Source organism: Nelusetta ayraudi, unplaced genomic scaffold (assembly GCF_046127955.1).
Source record: "Nelusetta ayraudi isolate G7.1 ecotype Tasmania unplaced genomic scaffold, CSIRO-AGI_Nayr_v1 ptg000017l, whole genome shotgun sequence".
Taxonomy (NCBI): Eukaryota; Metazoa; Chordata; class Actinopteri; order Tetraodontiformes; family Monacanthidae; genus Nelusetta; species Nelusetta ayraudi.
Window position 1 is genome coordinate 2,204,598 of NW_027466067.1, and position 22,903 is coordinate 2,227,500.

The window sequence follows — 22,903 nt, forward strand, 5'->3', positions numbered from 1 at the left end:
TTAATTTCATTGTCTGGTCCAGCCGTCCTTTCAAAGGGTTTCACACCTTCACATTGTTGATCTCGCAAAGCAGCTGAGTTATCAGAGATTGAAATTCTTTTCTATCTCTTTTGGAAAATGACCAATCAGCATCCCCCAAGGAGAAAGAGGTGGGACCTACAGTTTGGGGGGTAGCAGTGGGGAGGGTGCCGTGTGTGTGTGTGTGGTCGCATGGTTAGCAGTCCCAAAGAATGGAACCAAAGTGATGTGGACACACGTTTAGTGAAATACTGTGACTTGCAACAGCGTGGGTGACTCATATTTTGAAGAAACGTCCTCTTGTCCTGGTGGAAATAGAAAGAGAAATTGGCCTCCTCCATTGTTCCTGTGACCTCTGGGGGTCGTGTGGCGGTGGAAGTCTGTAACAACTAGGGCATCTCACCACTGGATTGGATTACGATTCAGGGCTGTTACAATTTGATTATTTTGCCGATTATTGCAATAATAAACATGCATCGATAATGCCGATTATTGATGCATGTTTTTTTCCTCATAAAGGATTTATTTTTTTTCTCACTCTGTGGCTTTGTGGTTTAAAAAGTAAACAAAAAAATATTTTTGAAGATACCTCTTATTCAAAAACAGGTGTGTTACATAAAGTGCCTTTAGAAATAAATAACAGCATCCTCAGCTGCTTTCAAATATTTTTTCCCCCACATATTTATTTTCTAATCTCTTTATTGGCTGTAATAGCCTATCCTGCAGGCAGGGTGGTGAAGGGGGCAGCTTGAGCCCATCCCAGCAGTCTCTGGGAGAATGCTGAGTGTAGAAATCACCCTTGTATCATCAATTATCGCAGTTTACCACATAGAAAGACAATCAACCATTTACACTGGCAACGACTGGCTGAGTTCATTGAGGAGGCTGGAGAAAACCCTCGCAGACACGGTGAGATCGTGCATTCACTCCACAATGAAGTTTGCAACTGTAAACCACGTTAACCACTAACCACTGTAGTGACTGTAGCCAGAGAGTTAGCTGCCGCCATCTTGGCTTACGTTCTATCCACGTAACTGGCTGGGCGCTGTGTTTCTGTGGCTGTGTTTTTTTTTGTAGTAACAATGAAAAGCGATTGATTTTGAACATTTATGAATTGAATCACTAATCACCACTTGTTGGATCCCAATGCATCTATGAAAAGTCCCAGTGATTGTCACATCCTGAAGGATGCGAAATTAGTCCTCCGCATTTGACCATTATCCCCTGAGGGAGAGCGGTGGGCAGCAGCAGTGCCGCGCCCGGGAATCAATGGGAGATCTAACCCCCCAATTCCAACCCCTGAACACTGAATGTGCACTGCTGAAAATGCATATTGCTCTGTCTACTTCTCTGTCTCTCGTATTGGGCAACTTTTACTCCAAAAATAGAATTTGAATATCTCAAAATCAGTGAGCCCTTTAGCCTAGAACGTGGGACTACCAGGAGCTGCTGGGAGGAAGACCTGAGCGGCCTGGGGTTGGGAAGAGGGCAGCGGAGGTCTGTGAGATACAGTGGTGCCAGGCTATGAAGGGCTTTATAGCTAAACAGGAGGACTTTAAACTCAACCCTATACCTGATGGGAAGCCAGTGCAGAGATGCCAGGACAGGATGCTGTCCCTTATTTTACTGTTGGATACAACCCTGGCGGCAGCATTCTGCACCAGCTGCAGGTGGGACAGTGTAGACTGGCTAAGACCATTGTACATGGCATTGCAGTAATCCAGCCGGGAAGAGATGAGGGCGTAAATGCCGGTTTTAAGGTTACTAAGGGACAGAAATGACGTAAGCTTAGCGATATTGCACAGATGGAAGAAGCAACCCTTCACAATGTTCAATAACATATATAAGCTAATTAATATTTAGCTAGTACAGGGGGCAAACTTTTTGGCTCAGGGGCCACATTGACTGAAATGCGCCATCTAGTGGGATGCAAGGCAATACAGGACAAGTTCAAATGGAAAGATTTGGGCACTTTCTGTGCTAAACACTGGAAAAACAGAATTTTGGGAGGCATTTAATGTCCATACATCACAGCAATGTCATGGATTATCCGTCCTAATGGCCCTTTGCGATGCTTGTGGGCAAGGCACTTATGCCATTCAATAACTCTGAGATGTTCTACCAGTAACTCCTCTGTACAATTCCCCGAGTCTCCACACATTTTCCTTGACCGTTCTCCAGGCCCTCTCTATATGCTGGGTATGTGCGCCTGTCTGGGCATCGACATATGACACACTGTGGTTGACAGTGAAATGAGTGTAACCAAGCTGAGGTAGAGCATTTCTATAAGACCGCAACTCATCACTTATTATTGTAGATCCCACTTTAACACGATGAGCTATAAGCGGCACCAGATCTCTCCTTCTGCTTCTCTCGACTAAGCGAAGAACAGGCTTTGCATGTCTTATTCCTCTCTTGTTCACTCCTAGCATCCACACCCACTTCTTCCTCTTCCAGCCACCAGCCTTTTGTTCCGTCCGTACTGTTGAAAACATAAAATATTTGTAAATGTTCTTTTTTTAAACAGAATGAATAAGTTGTCATTAAATGGTCATTTGCATTGCCTTTTCGATAGAAGTGCTTGCTGCTTGCCTTTCTTTTGTATCTGAAGTGGCTCTCATCAACAGTCACAAACTGCTGCCGTCCCCCAATGTACTGGCCTCTTTCTTGCTGATATCTGTCCATCGCAGTAGTACACACATCTCGCAGCTTTTGGACCATCTTTGACAGGGTTGCTGAGCTTCCAGAAATGTCATTATTGATCATGTCCACTTGACGCAGACGCAGGCCTTGTGCAAACCTGATAGAATAAGGCAAATAATTCAATTCAATTCAATCTTTATTTATATAGCAATTATCATACACGGAAAATGCAAACCAAAGTGCTACACAGATTAAAACAAAAAATAAAATGTCGAAACATTCAACAAAATGAACGAATAAAAGCTCATCCTTCCCACCCCCTCAAATGGACCTGCCCCTCCACACAGACGTCCACACACATGGATAAAATAGCATGGCACTAAAGATACGGGTGAGGAAAGGCCACCAATGGGTGGCCATAAAGCGTTGTCACAGAGACAGAGTCGTGGTACAGTTAAAAGACCAGTGCCAAAGGACCTCAGGGTCTGCGAGGGTTGATCTGATAAAAGCAGGTCAAATAGATAAGATGGCTCAAGACCATTAAGACATTTAAAAACTAATAAAAGAATCTTGAAAACGATAGTGGACAAATAATTATTATACCACAGTTATTTTGATCTTTTTGGTTTGATGCACACAGTTGTGGGATTCTCCACAGAGCAGTGTCAATACATTTGTGACTAATAATACTGGGAGGGACGATGGATCAGCGTTCTCGTCGCGTCCCCCACCAGTACCCGGGCTTTCCCGGGGAAGCTAATGATCCTACCAGCAGACTAAATTCGAAGCGACAATGCCTCAGTGCCAAGTCGAAGAAGAATCCTAGTCCGACAGGATCCAGACGGGTCAGACAGGGGACGTAGTCAGAGGCGAGCAGGTTCGTTACTGGGGAGTCAGTCAGAAGGTGAGGCAAAGGCATGGTCGAAGATGGTCCGAGTTGAAATCCAAACAAAGGCAGGGTTGTGCGGTCGGTGGTCAACAGGAACCCGAGGCGCGGCACAACAGGGATGAACCCGCTGGCTTACTGGCTCAAGGCAAACAGATAATCTTGCAACGAAGGAACACTGGATACAGGTTTATAAAGGGGGTTCCACAGGTGCAGATGATTGCCAATCAGTGCTGGGTGGCCACCAACTGGAAGAAACCAAAACACTGGGAATTGGAGGGGAGCACATGAGAGGTGCTGCGGAGACCGTGACATAGAGTGTGTTAATCTGGGTTTGCTGTCCATGGAGAATGCGCTTGGTTATGTTTGGGAGGGCAAGAGTCCATAATGGTCCATGATCTGCCATGAAATCCAGTCCTCGTCCTGATCCTGGTGGCAAAGTTGAAGCGATGGCACCAAGACTCCCAGGACCGCACTCTCCAGCTACGGGCATCGTGGTCATCACCTGCTGGAGACACACAGAGACTGCGGCAGTATCATGCAAATGATCCGTATTACAGGTGGAAAGGAAAAAGCGATAGAAGCTCCACCTGCACAGTGCGACAATCCCTTTAACGGGAGAGAAAGATCTCCCTCAGCGGCCTAGGCCTACAGCAGCATAACTGACAGTGGGTGGATACTAACTGTAAGCTTTATGGAAGAGGAAGGTCTTAAGTCTACCTTTAAATAAACTAACGGTGCCTGCCCCCCGCACCGAGGCCGGAAGATGGTTCCAAAGTAAAGGAGCCAAAAAGCTAAAACTCCTACCCCCGATCTAATTTTAGAGACTTTACGAGCTACCAAAAGTCCTGAATCCTCCTGAAACCATGGTATAGTTCAATAAGTTCTTCAAGGTAGGAAGGACCCTTGTGAAGAGCTTTGTAAGTTATTAGCAAGATCAATAATCTATTACTAATTTATAAGGCATAGTTAGAAATGATTAACATAGGGTTAACAAGTAATTGACAAATTGTTAACTGACAGCTTGTATGTTATCTATTGACTATCTATAAGACACAGTTATAAGTTCTAAACAAACTGTAAGCAAATATTCAACAAGTAATTTATGACTCATTAACTAACAGTTTATTAATAATCTATTAACTATCCATAAGACACAGTTATAAGCCCTTAACTGTTAGCAAATACTAAACAAGTCATTAATATCTCCTTATTTAACATCTATTAATTATCTATAAACAACTTATAATGGGTAATTATTATAAAGTGTTACGGTGAACTACACCAGGGAATGATAGACGTGCCCGGTGCTGTACCAGTGGGCAGCCTGTGTTCCCCCAGTGCTTGGGCTCCTCTGCCCCACGTGGTTAGATGATTGGCTCATGCATTTCCCTTGACAGCTACAAGGAACTTTTAGAAGAGCCGGTTTATCTGCTTCTCAGCAACAAAAAGGAAACAAAGTGCAAATCCATCCTGGCACTCCTCTTCCTGGAATGAAGGCCAGCAACAAAAGCCCCTCCCGCGATGCTCCTTCCAGTCAATCACAACGCTGTCTCAGTGTTTCCTTACTCCATTCCATTCAACTGAACTTGATTTTACTTCTGAGAAACTTGAACTCAGCCAGTCACTCACAGAGGGGAAATGGCTCAGTCACAAGTTCAGAAAATTGAGTTGGTGCAGGGAACCTTCTCTTGTGCCGTCTGTCTGGATCTTCTAAAGGATCCGGTGACTACGTCCTGTGGTCACAGCTACTGCAGGGAGTGTCTCCAACATCACTGGAATGTAGAAGAGGAGAAGAGAGTCTACAGCTGCCCTCAGTGTAGGAGGACCTTCAGACCGAGGCCAGTCCTGGAGAAAAACACCATGTTAGCGGCTTTAATGGAGACCCTGGAGAAGACTGGACTCCAAGCTGAAGAGACGACTGTGAGGCAGAGAGAGCTGGAGGAGACCAGGCAGAAGATCCAGCAGAGCATTCAGCACAGAGAAAAAGACCTGAATATGCTTCAGATGAAGGTGGAATCCATCAAAAGCTCTGCTGAAAAAGCAACGAAGGACAGCAAGGACATCTTCACCCAGATGATTTGTCTGCTGGAGAAAAGACTCGCCGAGGTGCAGCAGCAGGTCAGATCCATGCAGGAAGCAGAAGTGAATCGAGTGAAAGAGCTTCAAAAGAAGCTGGAGCAGGAGATGACCGAGCTGAAGAGGAGAGATGCTGAGCTGGAGAAGATCTCACACACACTGGACCACAGTCAGTTTCTCCACAAGTTCTCCTTACTGTCAGCACTTAGTCCATTGCCTGACTCCACCAGCATGACGATCTGTCCTCTGAGATACTTTGAGGATGTGACAGCAGCTGTGTCCCAGCTCAGAGATGAAATCCTGCGAGTTCTGATGGGGACACCAGCAAACAACTCACAGACAGTGAGAAATGTTGACGTTTTACTGCCAGAACTACAACCAGAACCAGAACCCTTCAGCCGATGGGAATTCCTCAGATATTCACGTCAAATCACCCTGGACCCAAACACAGTGAACAAACATCTGTTATTGTCCAAAGAGAACAGAAAAGCAAGATACACTGGAAAAGTTCAGTCTTATAGTGATCATCCAGACAGATTCACTGATTATTATCAGGTCCTGAGTAAAGAGAGTCTGACTGGACGATGTTACTGGGAGGTGGAGATCCGAGGGTTAGGATATGGTATAGGAGTGACCTACAAGAACATCAGCAGAGCAGGAAAGTCTTTTGAATGTGCATTTGGATTAAATAAGAAATCCTGGATTTTATCTTGTTCAAATTTTAGACACGACAGCATCAAGACTATTATCTTAAGTCCTGGATGCTCCAAAGTGGGAATATACCTGGACCACACAGCAGATCTTCTGTCCTTCTACAGAGTCCTTGGAACCATGGACCTCTTCTACAGAGCCCGAGCCAACTTTATTCAGCCGCTACACGTTGGACTTTGGGTTGGTTCATTCAATTCTTCAGTAGAGTTGATGAACCTGTGACTGAAGTCGTCTGAGAGACTTGATTCTTATTCTGTCTTCATGTTTGTTGTCGAGTGTCTGTCACTCAAACAGGGTTGGTGGAGCCTTGACACTACTTCCTGTTTGTGCTCCTGATGACTGTTTTCTGAAAGAATTTTGTCTTTTGATTCTGATTTCAAACTCTTGTAACGTTGACTTAAAATTGCCAACAGTACGGTTGTGGTTAAAAAAAACAACCCCAAAGAACAAAAAAGACACCAGTTTTTGAGTTTGTTCATGGTTAAAAGATTGCTTTCAGCTGTTGTCTAGGACATGGACAATGGTTGACCCCGTGACCCTTATAAGGAGGGAAGAAGAAGCAGCAGGGAGAGACTGATTGAACGCAGGTGGGCGAATGCGGTGTATCAGGGGCCAGGTGGATGCCGACGGGAGCCAGCCGAACAGCGACGGAGCCTTATGTGGGATTAAAGCAAGAATTTTCCAGCGGAGTTGAGTTGTTGACTACGACGTCCACCCAGTCCTGCAACTTTTGTTTTGTTTATTCTTAAAATTGTGTGCATCCTGTTGGTGTTGAGTTGTTTCCCTTTTAAAAAGATTTTGAGTTGTGACTGAGGCTGTGGCACACTGTTTTTCTGTGTTAAGTAAAGAAAGTTTTTTTTTTGCAAAGTTGGCTTCTCAGTTGATTTATTTCTTTAGGTTTATGTTCCTACTTTAACAACTTGTCTTACCCATTGCTGAACCTTACTCATCTATTGTCATCTATTACACATCTCAGCCCCATCTACATACATTGAAGGTTGACGGGCTACATACATCTGACTCATGATGGTCATATTTGTAGGTCACAAATTCAACCCAGACAAACGGAAAAACATTGTTCAGTTTTAGTCTGCATTTGTGGTCAACATGGACCAACTTCAGGAAAAATTATCCCGTCCTGATCCAGGAGGAAACATTTGGCTGTTAATGAAGAAATCCTTCACAGTTGAAATTATTCAACTTACCTGCTGCAAAGGGGGAAAAAAATGGAAAATAAAGCCACCACCACCACCACCAACAATAACAAACGGTGCCGACAAAAATAATTTCAAGGTCAAACTTCTGCTCCACTTTTAACCCAGATTTCTTCTTCTTATTTTTTTTTTTAATGGATGTTAAAATGATAATAATAATGCATTTGGTCTCAACAAATAAATAAATAAATAATGCATTTTCATTTTCATAACTCTGCTGCTGCCACACAAGAGCACACGCTTCAATCTTTATTGCGTTAAATTAAGTTCAAATTTTTTCTACCCTACTCTGTATGTAACTTAACAAGATATTTATTGTGTTCCTTATACTCTAGAAAAAATTGTAGAGGACAGTAATAATTCCTTTGTGGAAATATTCTATTTTTATGCTCATTGGAACATTCCAAAACAATTACATACTTAAACTGTCCAGATAGTCTCCAAAAACAACCTCAAACCTTGAGGTATTCTCAAGCCAATGCTCCTAACCATTAATAAATAAAGCCATTCCTTTTCACTTGCGTGCGAGATTGGCCATTTCACTGTGCCCCTTCATCGTGTGTGTGTGTGTGTGTGTGTGTGTGTGTGTGTGTGTGTGTGTGTGTGTGTGTGTGTGTGTGTGTGTGTGTGTGTGTGTGTGTGTGTGTGTGTGTGTTTGTTTCATCTCTCTTGCACTGTGATACTAGATACTTACAAATGACGTACACGAATATGATCATTTGTCAATTGCAGTACTTTATTTAGAAAATTGCTTTTATTTTGAAAAAATGATTAAAATTAAAATTTTGAGAAAAACCGCATTCCCTCGTGTTTCTTTGAGTGACTTCCATACCAGCTTGACGCGGATCGCTCTCGGCTGTCGCATAAATAGACCAGACACCGAAACGATTGCTGCACAGCGTGAGCTGGCTGCGGAGTTGTGCACCGCTTTGAGTTCGGTGTGAACGACACCATTGGATAATAAGGGCGCCGAAAGGAAACGGTCTCTGTTGCGCGGCTATTCGCGGTGCTTCTGCGGCCGTTGTGAACCAGACGTGAACAGGAGAGCTGCAGTTTTACGATGACTTTAGTTTTACGATGCCACTGTGACCGAAAAAAAGATTTGTGAGTGAATGGCGACCTCTGACCTGTTGAAACCTCCTCCATGGAAAAGTCATGTGACTGGTTGAGGAAACTGCTTCACGCCTGGAGTGTGATGTGTGTGCAGTTGTCCGTGTGTGTGTGGGTGTGCGCACATGCTGATGCCGCAGTGTCCTTCGTCCTTCGTTGCCAGGACAGTAGTGACTGGACAATAGTGTGTGTGTGTGTGTGTGTGTGTGTGTGTGTGTGTGTTTTGCAAGTTTTGAGACCTTGTTGACCAATTGCAGAGGTTTCGACTGAATTCCTGGAAATTCCAGTTTGATTCAGTTCCTCCAGACGTTCGGCCGTCGCTCAGTTTTTTTTTTCTTCATTCTGGCTCCTCCCCTTTCCACTCATGGTCCAATCAGATCTGCTGGGGTTGTGCAGGTCCTGCTAGGCCTTTAGCATCTTAATTGACAGTCCTGCTGGTAATCTGGACACAACATTTATTTTTTTGGCATTGTTTTTTTTTTCGAAAAACGAATGAACAAATGATACACAAATTTTGTTGCTCTTGTTGTCGTCGTCGTCGGGAATCAGCTGCTGTTGAGATCAAGTTAACCCGTTTGACTGCTCAGGAAGTGGTCAGGAACCGTTGTCTCTCTTCAGTGCATTGGTTGAATTGGAGTGAGAGAGTGAGAGGATAAAAACCTCCACAGTCTGTGAACACGTGGAGGTTTTTCCGCAGAAAAACTGCAAAGAAACAACAAAAGAAATTATTTATTTAAAAGAAGGGGAGAGAAGACTCAAAAAGTCTCAAAGCAAAATCAAAGGGAAAGATGGATTGTGAGTGTGTGTGTTGTTTGTGCTGAAGGGGTCAACAGATGATGAAAGCTGTTGACAGATTTTGTGTTTGTGAGCTTGACTTGTGTACTCATTAAGTCGCTGATTGAGTCTTTGCATATCTTGTTTTTTGCTTTTGTGTTGGTTGTTTGTCTGAATTATGTGACTTGTTGTTGTTGTTGTTGTTGTTGTGAGTCCAGTCTTAAAAAGCTGCTCACAAGTCCTCAGCTGCACTTCCTCCTCCTTAGGCCCAGGGGCGCTGTTAGACTCTGGGTCACTCCGGGTTTGAGCTCATCAGCAGCTCAGATGTCTATTGATATTAATGTAACAAAATGACATAGTGACGAGCTACGAGTTGAAGCCTTTGAGAAGAAACAACATGGTGAATGCATGAATAAGCACAAACAACTTATATACACATATATATATGTAGACACGATATGTATATAACATAACATAACATATATACGTATATACATATATATACATATGTATATATATATATATATATATATATATATATATATATATATACATGTGTATATATATATATGGGGCTGGTGGAGATCGCGCTGAAGTCCCAGTAGTGGAGGGAGCGCCTGGTGTGTTTGTGTGTGTTGGCGGCGCCACATGTCGCCTACATGTATGTGTATATATATGTATATATATATATACATACATACATATATACATATATATGTATATATATATATGTATATATATATATATATATACATATATATATATATACATACATACATATGTATGTATGTATATGTATACACATGTATGTATATATGTATATATATATATATATATATATATATATATATATATATATATATATATATATATATATATATATATATATATATATGTATATACATATATATACATATATATATATATATATATATATATATATATATACATATGTATATGTAATATATATTTATTTTGCACTGAGCCAGCTGCTCAAACAGACAAATCTTTTGACATTTTCTGACAACAGGGCAGCTCACTTCCTTTGGACAATATGTCCAGACATTGAGAATAACCTCTCACATGGTAAAGATGTGGCAGGTGTGGCTAAGTACTTGCCTGCGAAATTGACCGTGTCACTGTGTGCCCCTTCATCACTTGTGTTTGTGTTTGTGTGTGTGTGTGTTGTGTTCGTATGTTTGTTTGTTTCATCTCTCACTCTGATGCTACTAGATACTAACAAATGATCAAATGATTGCATTTGTCAATTGCGGTATTTTATTTTGAGAATTGCTTTTCTTTTGAAAATTAATTGGAGTCTCTCGTGTTTTTTTTGAGTGACTTCCTGTCCAGCTTGACGCAGATCGCTCGCGGGTCGCACACAAAATAGACCAGGTAGCAAAATGATCCCTGCATGGTGTGAGAAGTAGAGGGAGTTGTCTGAACAGGAGTAAATAACAGCTAAAATGTTTGCACTCAGTTTTGTTCCCTGGGGTTGAAAACCAGCTGAGTGAGAGCAACCACACTGACCTGTTGTCGTGTTTTCCTGCTTTGTTTTGTTTTTTTGTTCCTCATCTGCAATATTTAAAAAAATAAATAAATAAAAAAAAAGACTTAAAAGACATTGGATGTGGTGGTGCTAGCAGGGGAGACAACAGCATGAGGAGGAGCCTGTTGGGGACGCCACAGCCTCTTGAAGGGGACAGGATTTTCGCTCTACAGTTTTAAGTTTTTATTTTTTTTATTTTTTGCTGTTTAATTTTGTTATCGCTCTATAGTTTTTTTTAATTTTCTTTCTTTCTTTTTTATTTTTTACTTTCGCTCTCTAGTAGCTTGGATGCAACATGTTGAGGGGGCATAACAAAACAGACGGTTTGTTTTCTTTCAAGCACGGGAACTCATATTATCTCAATTTTCCAAGGCGGACTTGAGCCCCGGCCATGAAATATTAATCATTTCAGCATTAAGTGGGCAGTGAGAAGTGGCTGTGGGGGTGAGCGAAGGTGGGGAAGTGGAGGCGGGGGAAGTGGAAGGGTGGGTGGAGTGGGGGGGGGCGTGGGGGGGGTGGGTTGGTGTCGGCTGTGCTAACGTTTGCAGGGAAACGTCTTCCTCTGGGAAAAAAAAAAACAAAAACAAGGATTGGAAGCTCTATCGGAAGCTTTAGATTGTAGGTGGGAGAGGGAGGAGGAGGAGGAGAGACAAAGACATACTGGAAAGCTAGCTAGCAAGCTAGATAGAGCCAAAATTGGAACACGTAGCAGTGGCGTCACTTCCCATCATGCTTCTGGAACACACACGATACATCAAGGCGCATCAGCCAATCAGAAAGAGCCGAGACACAGCAGCAACATATGACACCGTGACGTCACAATGGGAATATAAAAACTCTTCTCTGGTGATTTTCTGGCCTTTATCATATTTTTTGAAAGACTAAAAAACCACGGCTTAAAAAACTGCAAGAGAAAGATTTATTATGAACTGCGTTTCAGGTCAAAGGTTGTCCTGATAGGAGTTTCTTTTTTTCTATTGTGGCCAAATGAGGAAAAATGCTTTTTCGGCCCTATGTTTTTTTTTTGGCTACAGCACTTTGAGTGGGCACTGGGGGTTGAAAATCACTTTGCTGCCATGCTGCCAGTCTGGTATCCAGTTGTTATCATTCAAACCGTGTTTCACTTCCTCTGTGCTATTGTGCTCCTGTCAGCGTCCCCTGCCTGTCTGTCCTTCCGTCTGTCTGTCTTTCCGTCTGTCTGTCCTTCCGTCTGCCTGTCCCTCCATCCCTCCATCTGTCTGTCTGTCTGCTTCCTCTCTGGCCAGAGAGGCAGAGGACCATAGGAAACGGGGGCGGAGGGGAAGAGAACTTTCTGCTGTTGCCATGGCGACCGCAGCTCTTATTTTCATTGCTCTGCTTCCCTCAGATGGAGGCTGAACCATTTGTTTCACTTGTTTCTCCTCCAGGAAGTGAAAGCACAGAACAGATCTGACGCATCAATCTGCTCTGAAACTGGCAATTAATCTGAGTCCCATGAGCCTCAGTGATGGAGAGTGAAGGAGGTGGCTGTGGGCGTGCAACTCTAGCACCCCCCACAGCGCCGGAGCCAATCATATCAATTTGTGGGGAAAAAAACGTTTGGGCTGTGCGCTGGGAGAGAGAGGCCACCAGGGGGCAGCAGAGAGGGTTTGGGCTCACATTCTGCCAGGATGCCCTGTGTCACAGACGGCCTCAAATTTCCTTCTCTTGTGATTCCCATCGACTCTCGGAACGCCGACAGCGGGAACGCTGCGCAGGTGCCACTTTTCCTTTGACAGACGACAAACTTGAATTGCTCTCGAGGCGGCAGGGATTTTTTTTTTCCTCCTATGACGAGGATTGTGATGAATCATTGCACAAACCTCAAATGCACACAATACTAGCATTTTCGCTGCTGAACGATGCTGCAAAGGGGTTGAGCGGCACCATCGTTTCACATCTTCTTACTAAATTTATATTCTTTTCCTCTGACACTCTGCTTTAAAAAAAAGGGCGACACAGCGACAAAATCAGCCAGCCGCTGCACGTAGGATGACGCACTTGTTAGCCTAGGTCAGCATAAATGCTGGAGATCGACCTCAGCTCTGAAGAACGTAAAAACAAATATGGGTGATTTAAATAGACCAAGAGAGCTTTGAAACATCTCCGGTTTATATGATTGAAATGCAGGAAGAATTCATTTGTTAACACCTTTTTTTTTGCTATTTATCCGCTAAGGCCTAAAAAAACACTGAATGCTGCAGACTCTCAGTGTTTGTACTGACGAAACACATGACCATGACACACAAACAAAGTTCCAAACTAGCTGCTCAGCCCTGCTACGGCTGAATGCCTTGGTTCATGACTCCCAGAGCCAAGTAAGATCTGAGGTTGAAATACACAGACACACAAACACAAAATTCTGCACGTTGTTCATAAAACCTTGATCTAGTCGATTGTGGTGCCCCCTCCCCCGGTGGCCGCAGTGCTGCTGCTGCGGCGCACATGGATCCACGTACTTCTGAGGGGTACTTCCATCTTTCCCGTTTTTAAAATGAGTCCCTACGAAAGATCAGTAGCCGTCAGTTTGGAGCCGAAGCTCTGCTCGAGTAGGATCAATCTTCATTCTGCTTCCCTCATCTCCTTTCAGGCTGGAAGAACCACAGAGAGTTGGAGGTGAAGAGAGCGAAGGGATTCCTCAGGGATTCCTCCCACACAGTAGGGGGAAGCAGCAGGCATGCAGGACTTCGCTGTTGATGGCAAGACAGCCAAACAGGTGGGGGCGCTGTCGTTCCAGCAGAGCCGATCATCGTGTTCTGGATGAAATCACAGACATTAATTTTTTAACTCATTCCTTGTTTTTCCCAGGGACGTAGTGGGAATAAAAACAAAAGTCATCCCTCTCTCTCTTCTAGGAGCAGAACTTCAAGCAGCCGGATGAACGGCAGGACCCGGACCACGAATCTGAGAAGACAAACGAGAATCTCAAGTCCCCACAGACAGGTTCCAACAAGCGGCTGAAGATGGCGCTGTTCAAGGTGACGCTGCTGGACTCAGCCCAGTTCGAGGGCGAAGCCGAGGTAGGACTCCCTCGCTCCCCCCGAAAAACAGAGGAGAGATTTCTGTTGTAATTTCTTTTTTTTGTGCCACCCATGTGCTTTTAAAAGCGATGGTTCGGGTTCGATGTTGGCGATACTGCAAGATTTGTTATCCATCCAATACCAAATAAACACATATAGAGCCAGTATCGTCAACACCGATACGGTACCGATAATTTTTTTTTATATCAGGGCGCACTTGTCCCCAGGGAATCGGGGGAGGATCGGGGGGCTGCAGGCTGGCCCCCTTGGCTGGGAAGATCTCCAAGGCATCCTATGTATATATTTGTATATACAGTATGTATATATTTATACACACCTTGAATACTTTAGCTTGAATATCTGCTGATACTGATACCGATACAATCTTACCTCCTAAACTTCTTCGGAAATACCTTAATTGCATGGAGTCAGCAGAGCGGTGGTAATGTACACGGTGTGGACTTACTTCAAGCTTAACAAAGCCAAAAACATACAGCAGAGCAGCAAAATGGAAAACATTCAGGAATGTTTTGAGGCTTTCTATAGAAGCCTATATTCAGAGTCTAGCGTTTCTGAGGAGAAAGACCTCAATACTTTTCTTAACTCACTGGATTTACCGTCATTATTGGACTCTCAAAATGAGCTTCTAATAAAACCTATTACAGTAGAGGAAGTCAATGCCTCTATCACCAGACTAAAGGTTGGAAAGGCAGTGGGACGAGATGGCTACAACGCCCAGTGGTATCGCAACCTGAGGTTGGAACTAGTCCCACTTCTCCAGCAGACATTCAATTACATTTTATAGGAGGGAGTAATCCCACCCTCCTGGAGAGAGGCAACTATCTCAGTCATCCCGAAAGAGGGCAAAGATAAAACAAAATGTGGCAATTATCGGCCAATCAGTGTCCTCAATTTAGATTATAAATTATTCACCTCTATTCTCGCCAGATTGGAGAAGCTTCTGCTTGAACTCATCAATTTAGACCAGACTTGTTTTATTCATCGCAGACAAACAACCGATAACATCAGAAGAATACTACACATTATAGGACAAATACAAAAGGATAAAATTCCAGCAATTATTGGGAGTTTAGACACGGAGAAAGCTTTTGATTCTGTCAGATGGTCTTTCTTATACAAGGTGTTGGGGAAGATTGGCTTCCAAGAAAAATTCATTAGGGTGATTCAAGCGCTCTATGATAGACCCTCAGCCCGTATCAAGGTTAATGGTGACCTTTATGGGTCCTTAACTTAAGTCATGGGTGCACACAGGGTTGTGCAATTTCACCACTTCTCTTCGACCTATTCATTGAAGCGCTGGGTAAATCAATAAGACAAAATGAAATGTCTGTCTGTCTGACTGTTTTTTGGTCTCCCCACTTCATGTCTGTCTTACTGCCTGCCTGTATGTCCACTTCCTGTCTGTCCTACTGCCTGTCTGTCCACTTCCTGTCTGCCCTACTGTCTGTCTGTCTGTCTGTCCACTTCTTGTGCGTCTGTCTTTTCGTCCACTTCCTGCCTGTCCTACTGTCTGTCTGTCCACTTCCTGTCTGCCCTACTCTCTGTCTGTCTGTCCACTTCTTGTCCGTCTGTCTTTCTGTCCACTTCCTGCCTGTCTGTCTACTTCCCTTCTGTCTGTCTTTGTCTGTCCGTCCACTTCCTTGTCTATTCTACTGTCTTTTATGTCTGTATGTCAGTGGCTCAGGATAAGACTATTAGTGTCCTCCTAATGCTGCGTCTCATCCGCTAAATAGCAAAGTGAAGCTGTTTTAAAATGATGTGGAGGTTTGCTTTGTCAGTTGGATTATTTTACTAGCCATGTACATAATATAATAGAGAGCACACTCCTGCCCTGTACTGTCCCCACTCCATCCTCCCTTCCTCCCTCGCACCCTCCAACCCCTCTGCTGAAAATATATTTTAATCCCAACTTTATTGACTTTGATGCCAAAATCTACAAAATTCTCAAAATGCGACAATGAAATGAAACCTTTCCTTCTCCTGCTCCTCCACCAGGTCCTCAGTCTTTACATGTTCAGCCGACAGTCTGCTCTTATTTTTCTTCTTCTTTTTAAAAAGCCGCTGACCTTTTCACACGGAGTGTGTGTGTGTGTGTGTGTGTGTGTGTCAGAAACACTCCAGAGGACAGAGCCTGATGGATTCAGTGTGTGAGCACCTCAACCTGCTGGAGAAGGACTACTTCGGCCTGACCTTCGCTGACGCAGACATGCAGAAGGTCAGTGGGTCTCCTTCCCCCTTTCCCTCCAGGAGGGGGCGCTGAGGGGATCAATCATTTATCCAGCCAGTTCTCAGTGCACGAAAAATAGGTTGGGTGGCAGGTAGGATGGGAAAGGCAGCTGAGTATAACAGCACACATTTGTCTTTCATTCGAGGGTCTTGCTCCCGTTTTGATATTATTTTCATATTTTTTTGCCCAGTTTACTGTCTTTGCACATTTACTCTTGCTGTTTGTATATAGATCGACTTGAAATGTTTCTTATAATTACTGTAATTACTGTACAGCTTATTTTTAATATAGTTTTTAGTGCTGCAACAGTGTGGTTTCCCAATTTGGTATCAATAAAGTACATCTCATCTAATCTAATCTAATCTTTTTATCGATCCCTCCAATTTGGAGAAATCTTGAATTTTTCAGAACCGCAGCAGTAGGAACTGTTGTAGGCGTTAAGGTAAAATTGTATGCTTTTAATTTCCTTTTATTCCTTTCGATAAGCCGTCGGTTAGCAATGTCAACCAACAGCCTGTGTGCACACAAGAAATCTGCGCTGAGTATCGGCACTGCAACAGAAGCTATAACTAACTCCCACCCAAGTTAGTTATAGTGTGTTTTAATGGACGGTCACAACCTGGTGCAGAAAGTGCGGATGGGAGTGCTGTTAGCCGCACCCAACGGGGGCCCGCACCATCCCATCTCCCCACGGAAGCTGCGTCGGGGGCATAGCATGCACCACATACTGCCGGGACGCTAGCAGTATCATGTCGGCTTCCTCCGCTAACGCCTGGTAATCCTTGGTGCGCAAGAGCAGCGAGCTGGCCAGAGCCGTGCACACTGGTGGTGGTAGCTGGCTCAGGAACAGCTGGATGAAGAGGAACGACGCGTCTCTGGAGCCGAGCAGCGCAAGCATGTTCTCCATCAGCTTCGTGGGGTTGCTGTTCCCCAGGCTGTTGAGAGACAGCAGACGCACTGCGTGTTCGGCGTTGGACAGCTGGAACACCCGGAGGAGCTGGGCTTTGAGCGCGTCGTACTTCCCCCGTGCCGGCGTGTCCCTCTGCAGCCCCATTACACGGGGCGTGGTAGAGGAATCCAATGCCACGACCGCATTGGGGTCACCAATGTGGAGGTTGAGAAGAACGAGGATTCCAGGTGCTTTATTCAAGACCTCCAACAACAAATGAAGCGAACTCTTAAATGTCCCGCCACTCTGGTAAACATATCCCCCACCCCTGACGTCTCTTCCCCTGGCCTGGTATGAGAAAACGCCCTCTTGTGCCCACCACAACACTCTAGTTTACAAACTCCCTTTTATATGACCAAGTGCACGGCTAGAACCCTGGAAGAGTTTGGACCTCACTGATCAGCAGGCAGCAGATGGAATGTTTTCCACGCTGGTGAGGAAAGTCACACTGGCTTGTGATTGGACAAACATTTTATCTGGCAGACAAAAATTAGCTCATTCAGTTAAAAAAAAATATTTTTTTAACATTGTAGCAATGAATTGAATGAATGAATTATGATTTCTTTGTTTTTTAATTGCCAATGTCAATTTCTCAGCATTAGCGTATGCGGATTGTAGGATTGTTAATGCAAATTTGTCAAAAAGAATAAAGCACACACACGCAGTCAAAAAAGTCACTGGTTTCTCTCCATCCTAGCCCCTCATGATGTGTTCATCCTGAAGGTGTGTGAATTCCTCTGTCCGTCTTGCAGAACTGGCTGGACCCCTCCAAGGAGATCAAGAAGCAGATGCGCAGTGAGTGAGCGGCAAACACATCCACACACACAATCACAGATGAATTAAATCAAATCAGCCTCCCTCACTGATTTACTTCACTTCCTCCTCCCACTACTTGTTGTCCTTCCTCCACAGACTCTCCCTGGAACTTTGCCTTTGCCGTCAAATTCTACCCTCCAGACCCGTCACAGCTCACCGAGGACATCACCAGGTGGGAGGACCAACACACATACACACGCACGCACACTTTTTTCTCTCTCCGAAGGTGAAAATGGAATGCTGCTGTGTGGACAGTCGCTATCCGGTATAGACCTTGTATCTGACCTGAAATAAAATATTCCTTCAATCAATAGACCCTTTCGGGACCCTGTATATCTCCTATGAATTTGGTATGATGACAGTACAGTATCCCATTCACCGCAAACCTTCGTAACAACACCAGACAGATTATAGTAATTCTGCTCAAAAGCGTGCTTATGTTACGGTCCAATAACGCCATTTGATTTTTTACATTGTTAAACAATTATCTATAAAACCGCATACAAGCTTTTACCGGACTTTGAAAAAGTTTCCCCGAGCTAGTTAGTTAGCGAACTTTTCGCGTGTGTTTGAGGATTGATACACGCACACACACACAAAATTAAATATATACTCACCAGGTAAGTTCCTCTATATCCTGCCATATATTGTCTTTAAGGACAGTGTCGTGGAAAACTTTAAGGGATTTATCCCATAAGGCATGGTGCTCCTGCACACAAACGATGAACTGTTCGGTCATGATGAATGAATGTGTACTAGAGCTGAGGCAGCCAGGAGGAAAGTGTTTATGTGACGTAATCCACATGCCAACATCATTTTGATTGGTCAGAGGTCCAGCATTCACCTTTTTGCCTGCGAAATATTCAACACAGGAGCGAAAAAAAAATCTGTTGCTTTTTCGCTCTGCGAACATTCGTTACCGGTGTGTACGGTTTCATTGACTTCAATAGGTTTTAAAAAAACGCGAATATTCGCCTTGCGAATTCGCTCCCGGTGTGTACGGACCTTTAGACTTTCTTTATTGTCATTGAAAGAAGAAACACAGCAGTGATTTGGGTACTTGTCCTGGAATTCCTCGTCAATGTACAGATCAAAGACACAGTGGGAACAGCACTGTTGAGGATGGTGAGCCACCATGATCATGTGCGTTATCACATGATCATACACGTTAACTTTTCTCCAAGGGGAAGTTTACAAGGGGGCGGATTCTTTAAAACCGCACATTTTAGAAAAATGCTTTTGAAATTTTTTTTTTTTACACAAATCCGTCTTTAAAAAAATGTGAGGTTACAAGAAGACGCTGGAAACAACTGAAGACGATGTAGTACCTAATGCCTGGCCTGGTGTGGCGCCGCAAGTTTACTCCCTGAAGGCTGAAGAAGAAGAACACCTGAAGCACACTGTGTTTGAAGAAGCAGGAGCTCGCTAACAACATGAGCACCACTGAGATCAGAAAGAAGGATCGCTCGTGAAAAGACGATGTGGATAAACGACAAAGTTGAACTTCTGCTTTGAGTTACTTTAGAATACAAAGCCATTAAAGGTCCATGTTAAGGTTGACTTGGAGTCGTGCCAGTAAAAGTTCGCTAACTTTTTAATCCTTTAGGTTTCCTGCTTTCAACAAGAGATTTGCAAATTGCTTTTGTTGTGTTTATTATCATTCTGCACACAATCCATGATCGATCCACGAGCACCGTGTGTTATTATTCAATATTGTTTGTGGTTTGTTGTAGTGGAGGTTAATGGGAAGACTGCAGGCTGATCATTAGTAGCAGTAAGTCCGTTGCCCGACGTGGTTATTGTTAGTGGTCGTCTGCACCTCACGGCCGTTCAGGTTGCAAGGCGGGGGGAGAGGTTTAGATCTGTGACGTCAGTTTCGGCATTAACACGAAGTCGGGCCAGGAGGTGTTCTGCAGGAGCGAGAAAGATGTGTTTACGTGCCACGGAGAGCACAGTGCTCGCTGTCTTTGATCGGGATCATTGTAACGTGTTGGCGGTAGTTATCGAGACAATTTCACAGAAGTAGTTGCAGACCCACGGGGAATTAATATGAAATTGGATTTTTGTACCTTTTTTTAATTTTTTAAAAACTTTTTTTAAGGGCTTCTCGTGGCCCTGACAGTTTTTAACGTACACCGCCAGCAGGCCAGTTATACTGTCGACCCCTGAAGTTTGAGGTTTCAGGTCAAAGGCATGTTTCTTTCCGACTGACACACACACACACACACACACCCTGCCCCAAGCCCACATCTGTGTGGTGTCGCTCCCTGCAGGTACTACCTGTGTCTGCAGCTGAGAGACGACATTCTGTCAGGCCGGCTACCCTGCTCCTTTGTCACCCACGCCTTGCTGGGCTCATACAGCGTGCAGGCCGAGCTGGGCGACTACGACCACGACGACCACGGCTCCGATTATGTGGGCGACTTCCGCTTCGCCCCCAACCAGACACGGGAGCTGGAGGAGAGGGTGATGGAGCTGCACCGCAACTACAAGTAAAGGAGGCCTTCTCCTCCTCTTTGTTCATGTTGTTGTTGTTGTTTGGACCCACTGCTCTTCAGTTCATAAATCTCAGCGGAGGAGGAGCCTCCACGTGCTTCGCTGCTGCAATGTGCTGGTGGATGCCGTCACACTGCGGCACCATCTGTGTGTGTGTGTGTGTGTGTGTGTGTGTGTGTGTGTGTGTGTGTGTGTGTGTGTGTAGGGACGCAATAATAGTTGTAGAAGTCAAAGATGGAACTTTGATAGTTTGGCTGACGAAGATTATGAGCTGATGGTTTAAAGCAGAGCCAATGTGCCGGTTACAGGGTTAAACTGGTGACCAACAACATGGTTACAACAGTAACCATGTTGTTGGTCACCAGTTTAACCCTGTTGCCATTGTAACCAGTGTAAACCTCATTCTGCACACAGGGGAATGACTCCAGCAGAGGCCGAGATGAATTTCCTGGAGAACGCAAAGAAACTCTCCATGTATGGCGTCGACCTCCATCACGCCAAGGTTTTTTCGTTTATTTATTTATTTTAAAGATTTTTGCTTAAAGAAGTTGTCTGCATCCTTAACTTTTTTTGTCCACGCCTGCTGATGGTTGGCAGGATTCTGAAGGCATCGACATCATGCTGGGCGTTTGCGCCAACGGCCTGCTGATCTACCGCGACAGGCTAAGGATCAACCGCTTCGCCTGGCCAAAGATCCTCAAGATCTCTTACAAGAGGAGCAACTTCTACATCAAAATAAGACCTGGAGAGGTATAATCATAATAAAAAGTAATAATAAGAATGTGAAGATGAATATGAATAGATAATATAAATTAATTAAATTAAAATTAAAATATTTGCTAAGTGGGTGATTTATTTAGCAACTTCAATATATCCAATGCCACTGCTGCTACTGTTTGGCTTGTCCATTAGATACATAGGATAAGTGCTAGGTTAGTTAGCCTAGCAGAGTGTTTAGATTTAATACAGCGGTTCCTGGTGTATCAAAACCTGCAAGCACAAAATGGAAAGAAAGCCAGAAATACAAAAAGGCCTGACCTTGCAGATTTAGGGTCACGTTTCCATCACCAGAAGTTTTAGTGTAATTCCCTAAAGCCAACAAGAGTCTCAGCTGCAACGCTACCCAGTTCTGCTGTGGCTGTTGCCATGGAAACGGCCGTGGTTCCCAACAATGAAGGCTGCTCGTGGCCAGCGGAGGGCGGTGCGTTGGTCTGAACTCCCGGCTTCGCTCCTGTCAGCAGGGTGAGGGTTCCTACTGTGGGGCCGTGGGGCCGATCCTCCTTTGGATCATTTAAGTCAAACTGAAAAATTGCCTTCACACCTGTGATGACCAGCGCTTAATTGTGGGTTGGAGCTGGGGTGTGGTTATTTTTTTCCTGTTGTTTCCTGGCGTTGGTTGGAAGGAGAAGCAAATTGATTGTTTAAGAGAACTTTTTAACAATCCGTTTGACAAATGGATTCTAGTATTCTATTTTGAGATTTTAACAGGAGGTCTGCTGGAGCCTCTCCCAGCCGTCTTAGGGCGAAGGCAGGGTGACACCCTGACAAGTGGCCAGTTCATCACAGGGCCACATAGAGACAAACAACCATTCACACTCACACACACACACCTACGGTCAAGTTACAGTTCCAATTCACCTCTCATGCGTGTATTGGACTGTGGGAGGAAGCCAGAGAACCGGGAGAGGATTTTACACTGGATCTTACTGCGATAATTTCGTTGAATATTTTTGAGCAATGACACCTCCCCAGAGACATTTGTGATGAAAAAAAAAGGAATATTCACTAAATACAGCCAGTACCTTTGCTGGTCTGATAAGGTGAGCAGCACTAATTTCTGAACTTTTCTCAACTCACCCTGATCCCCCTCCCTGCTCCTCCCCCCCGCCGCCCGTCCAGTACGAGCAGTTTGAAAGCACCATCGGCTTCAAGCTCTCCAACCACAGAGCCGCCAAGAGGCTGTGGAAGGTCTGCATCGAGCATCACACCTTCTTCCGGTGAGGATCCATCTGCTCGGAGGACTCAGGTCCAGGGGACCTGCGATGGTTGTTCGGCACCTTTATTTCATGACAGGCAGACACACACACAAACACACACACACGGTTGTGTTTTGTCTGTCCCTCAGGCTGGTGTCACCCGAGCCTCCTCCCAAGGGCTTCCTAGTGATGGGCTCCAAGTTCCGATACAGCGGTCGGACGCAGGCTCAGAGCCGGCAGGCCAGCGCCCTCATCGACCGGCCCGCTCCGCACTTTGAACGCTCCACCAGCAGGAGGCACCTGTTGTCCAGGAGCCTGGATGGAGGTGTGCAGATCATTTTTTGTTTTATGAACTGGCAGCTTTAAAGGATAGCCATTTTATTTATTTATTTATTT

General features: G+C 44.4%; 2 protein-coding genes and 1 pseudogene across 6 annotated transcripts in view; 2 read left to right on the top strand and 1 right to left on the bottom strand.

Moving 5' to 3' along the window:
* LOC142887206 (band 4.1-like protein 1) overlaps positions 1-22,903 on the top strand; it is a 53,085-nt gene that overhangs the window by 8,164 nt on the left and 22,018 nt on the right. For 4 of the 5 annotated variants that reach the window (XM_076024673.1, XM_076024675.1, XM_076024674.1 and 1 more), the window contains exons 2-11: positions 13,593-13,718; positions 13,858-14,022; positions 16,154-16,258; positions 17,972-18,014; positions 18,132-18,207; positions 20,309-20,527; positions 20,946-21,033; positions 21,129-21,281; positions 22,431-22,528; positions 22,657-22,832. In XM_076024673.1, the coding sequence (XP_075880788.1) occupies positions 13,680-13,718; positions 13,858-14,022; positions 16,154-16,258; positions 17,972-18,014; positions 18,132-18,207; positions 20,309-20,527; positions 20,946-21,033; positions 21,129-21,281; positions 22,431-22,528; positions 22,657-22,832 (1,162 nt within the window). In that variant the 5' untranslated portion in view covers positions 13,593-13,679. The remainder of the gene's footprint in view (positions 1-13,592; positions 13,719-13,857; positions 14,023-16,153; positions 16,259-17,971; positions 18,015-18,131; positions 18,208-20,308; positions 20,528-20,945; positions 21,034-21,128; positions 21,282-22,430; positions 22,529-22,656; positions 22,833-22,903) is intronic. The other variant, XM_076024676.1, reaches the window with a different exon arrangement.
* Positions 1,987-3,580, bottom strand: LOC142887070 (uncharacterized; annotated as a pseudogene).
* On the top strand, positions 3,694-7,162 carry LOC142887205 (tripartite motif-containing protein 16-like protein). Its single transcript, XM_076024672.1, has 2 exons — positions 3,694-4,261; positions 4,314-7,162. The coding sequence occupies exon 2, from the start codon at positions 5,189-5,191 to the stop codon at positions 6,557-6,559; it is 1,371 nt and encodes a 456-aa protein (XP_075880787.1). The 5' UTR covers positions 3,694-4,261; positions 4,314-5,188; the 3' UTR covers positions 6,560-7,162.

What these genes read in the sequence shown, in the direction of transcription:
- LOC142887205 (XM_076024672.1), top strand. Translation starts at nt 5,189, where the DNA reads ATGGCTCAGTCACAAGTTCAGAAAATTGAGTTGGTGCAGGGAACCTTC.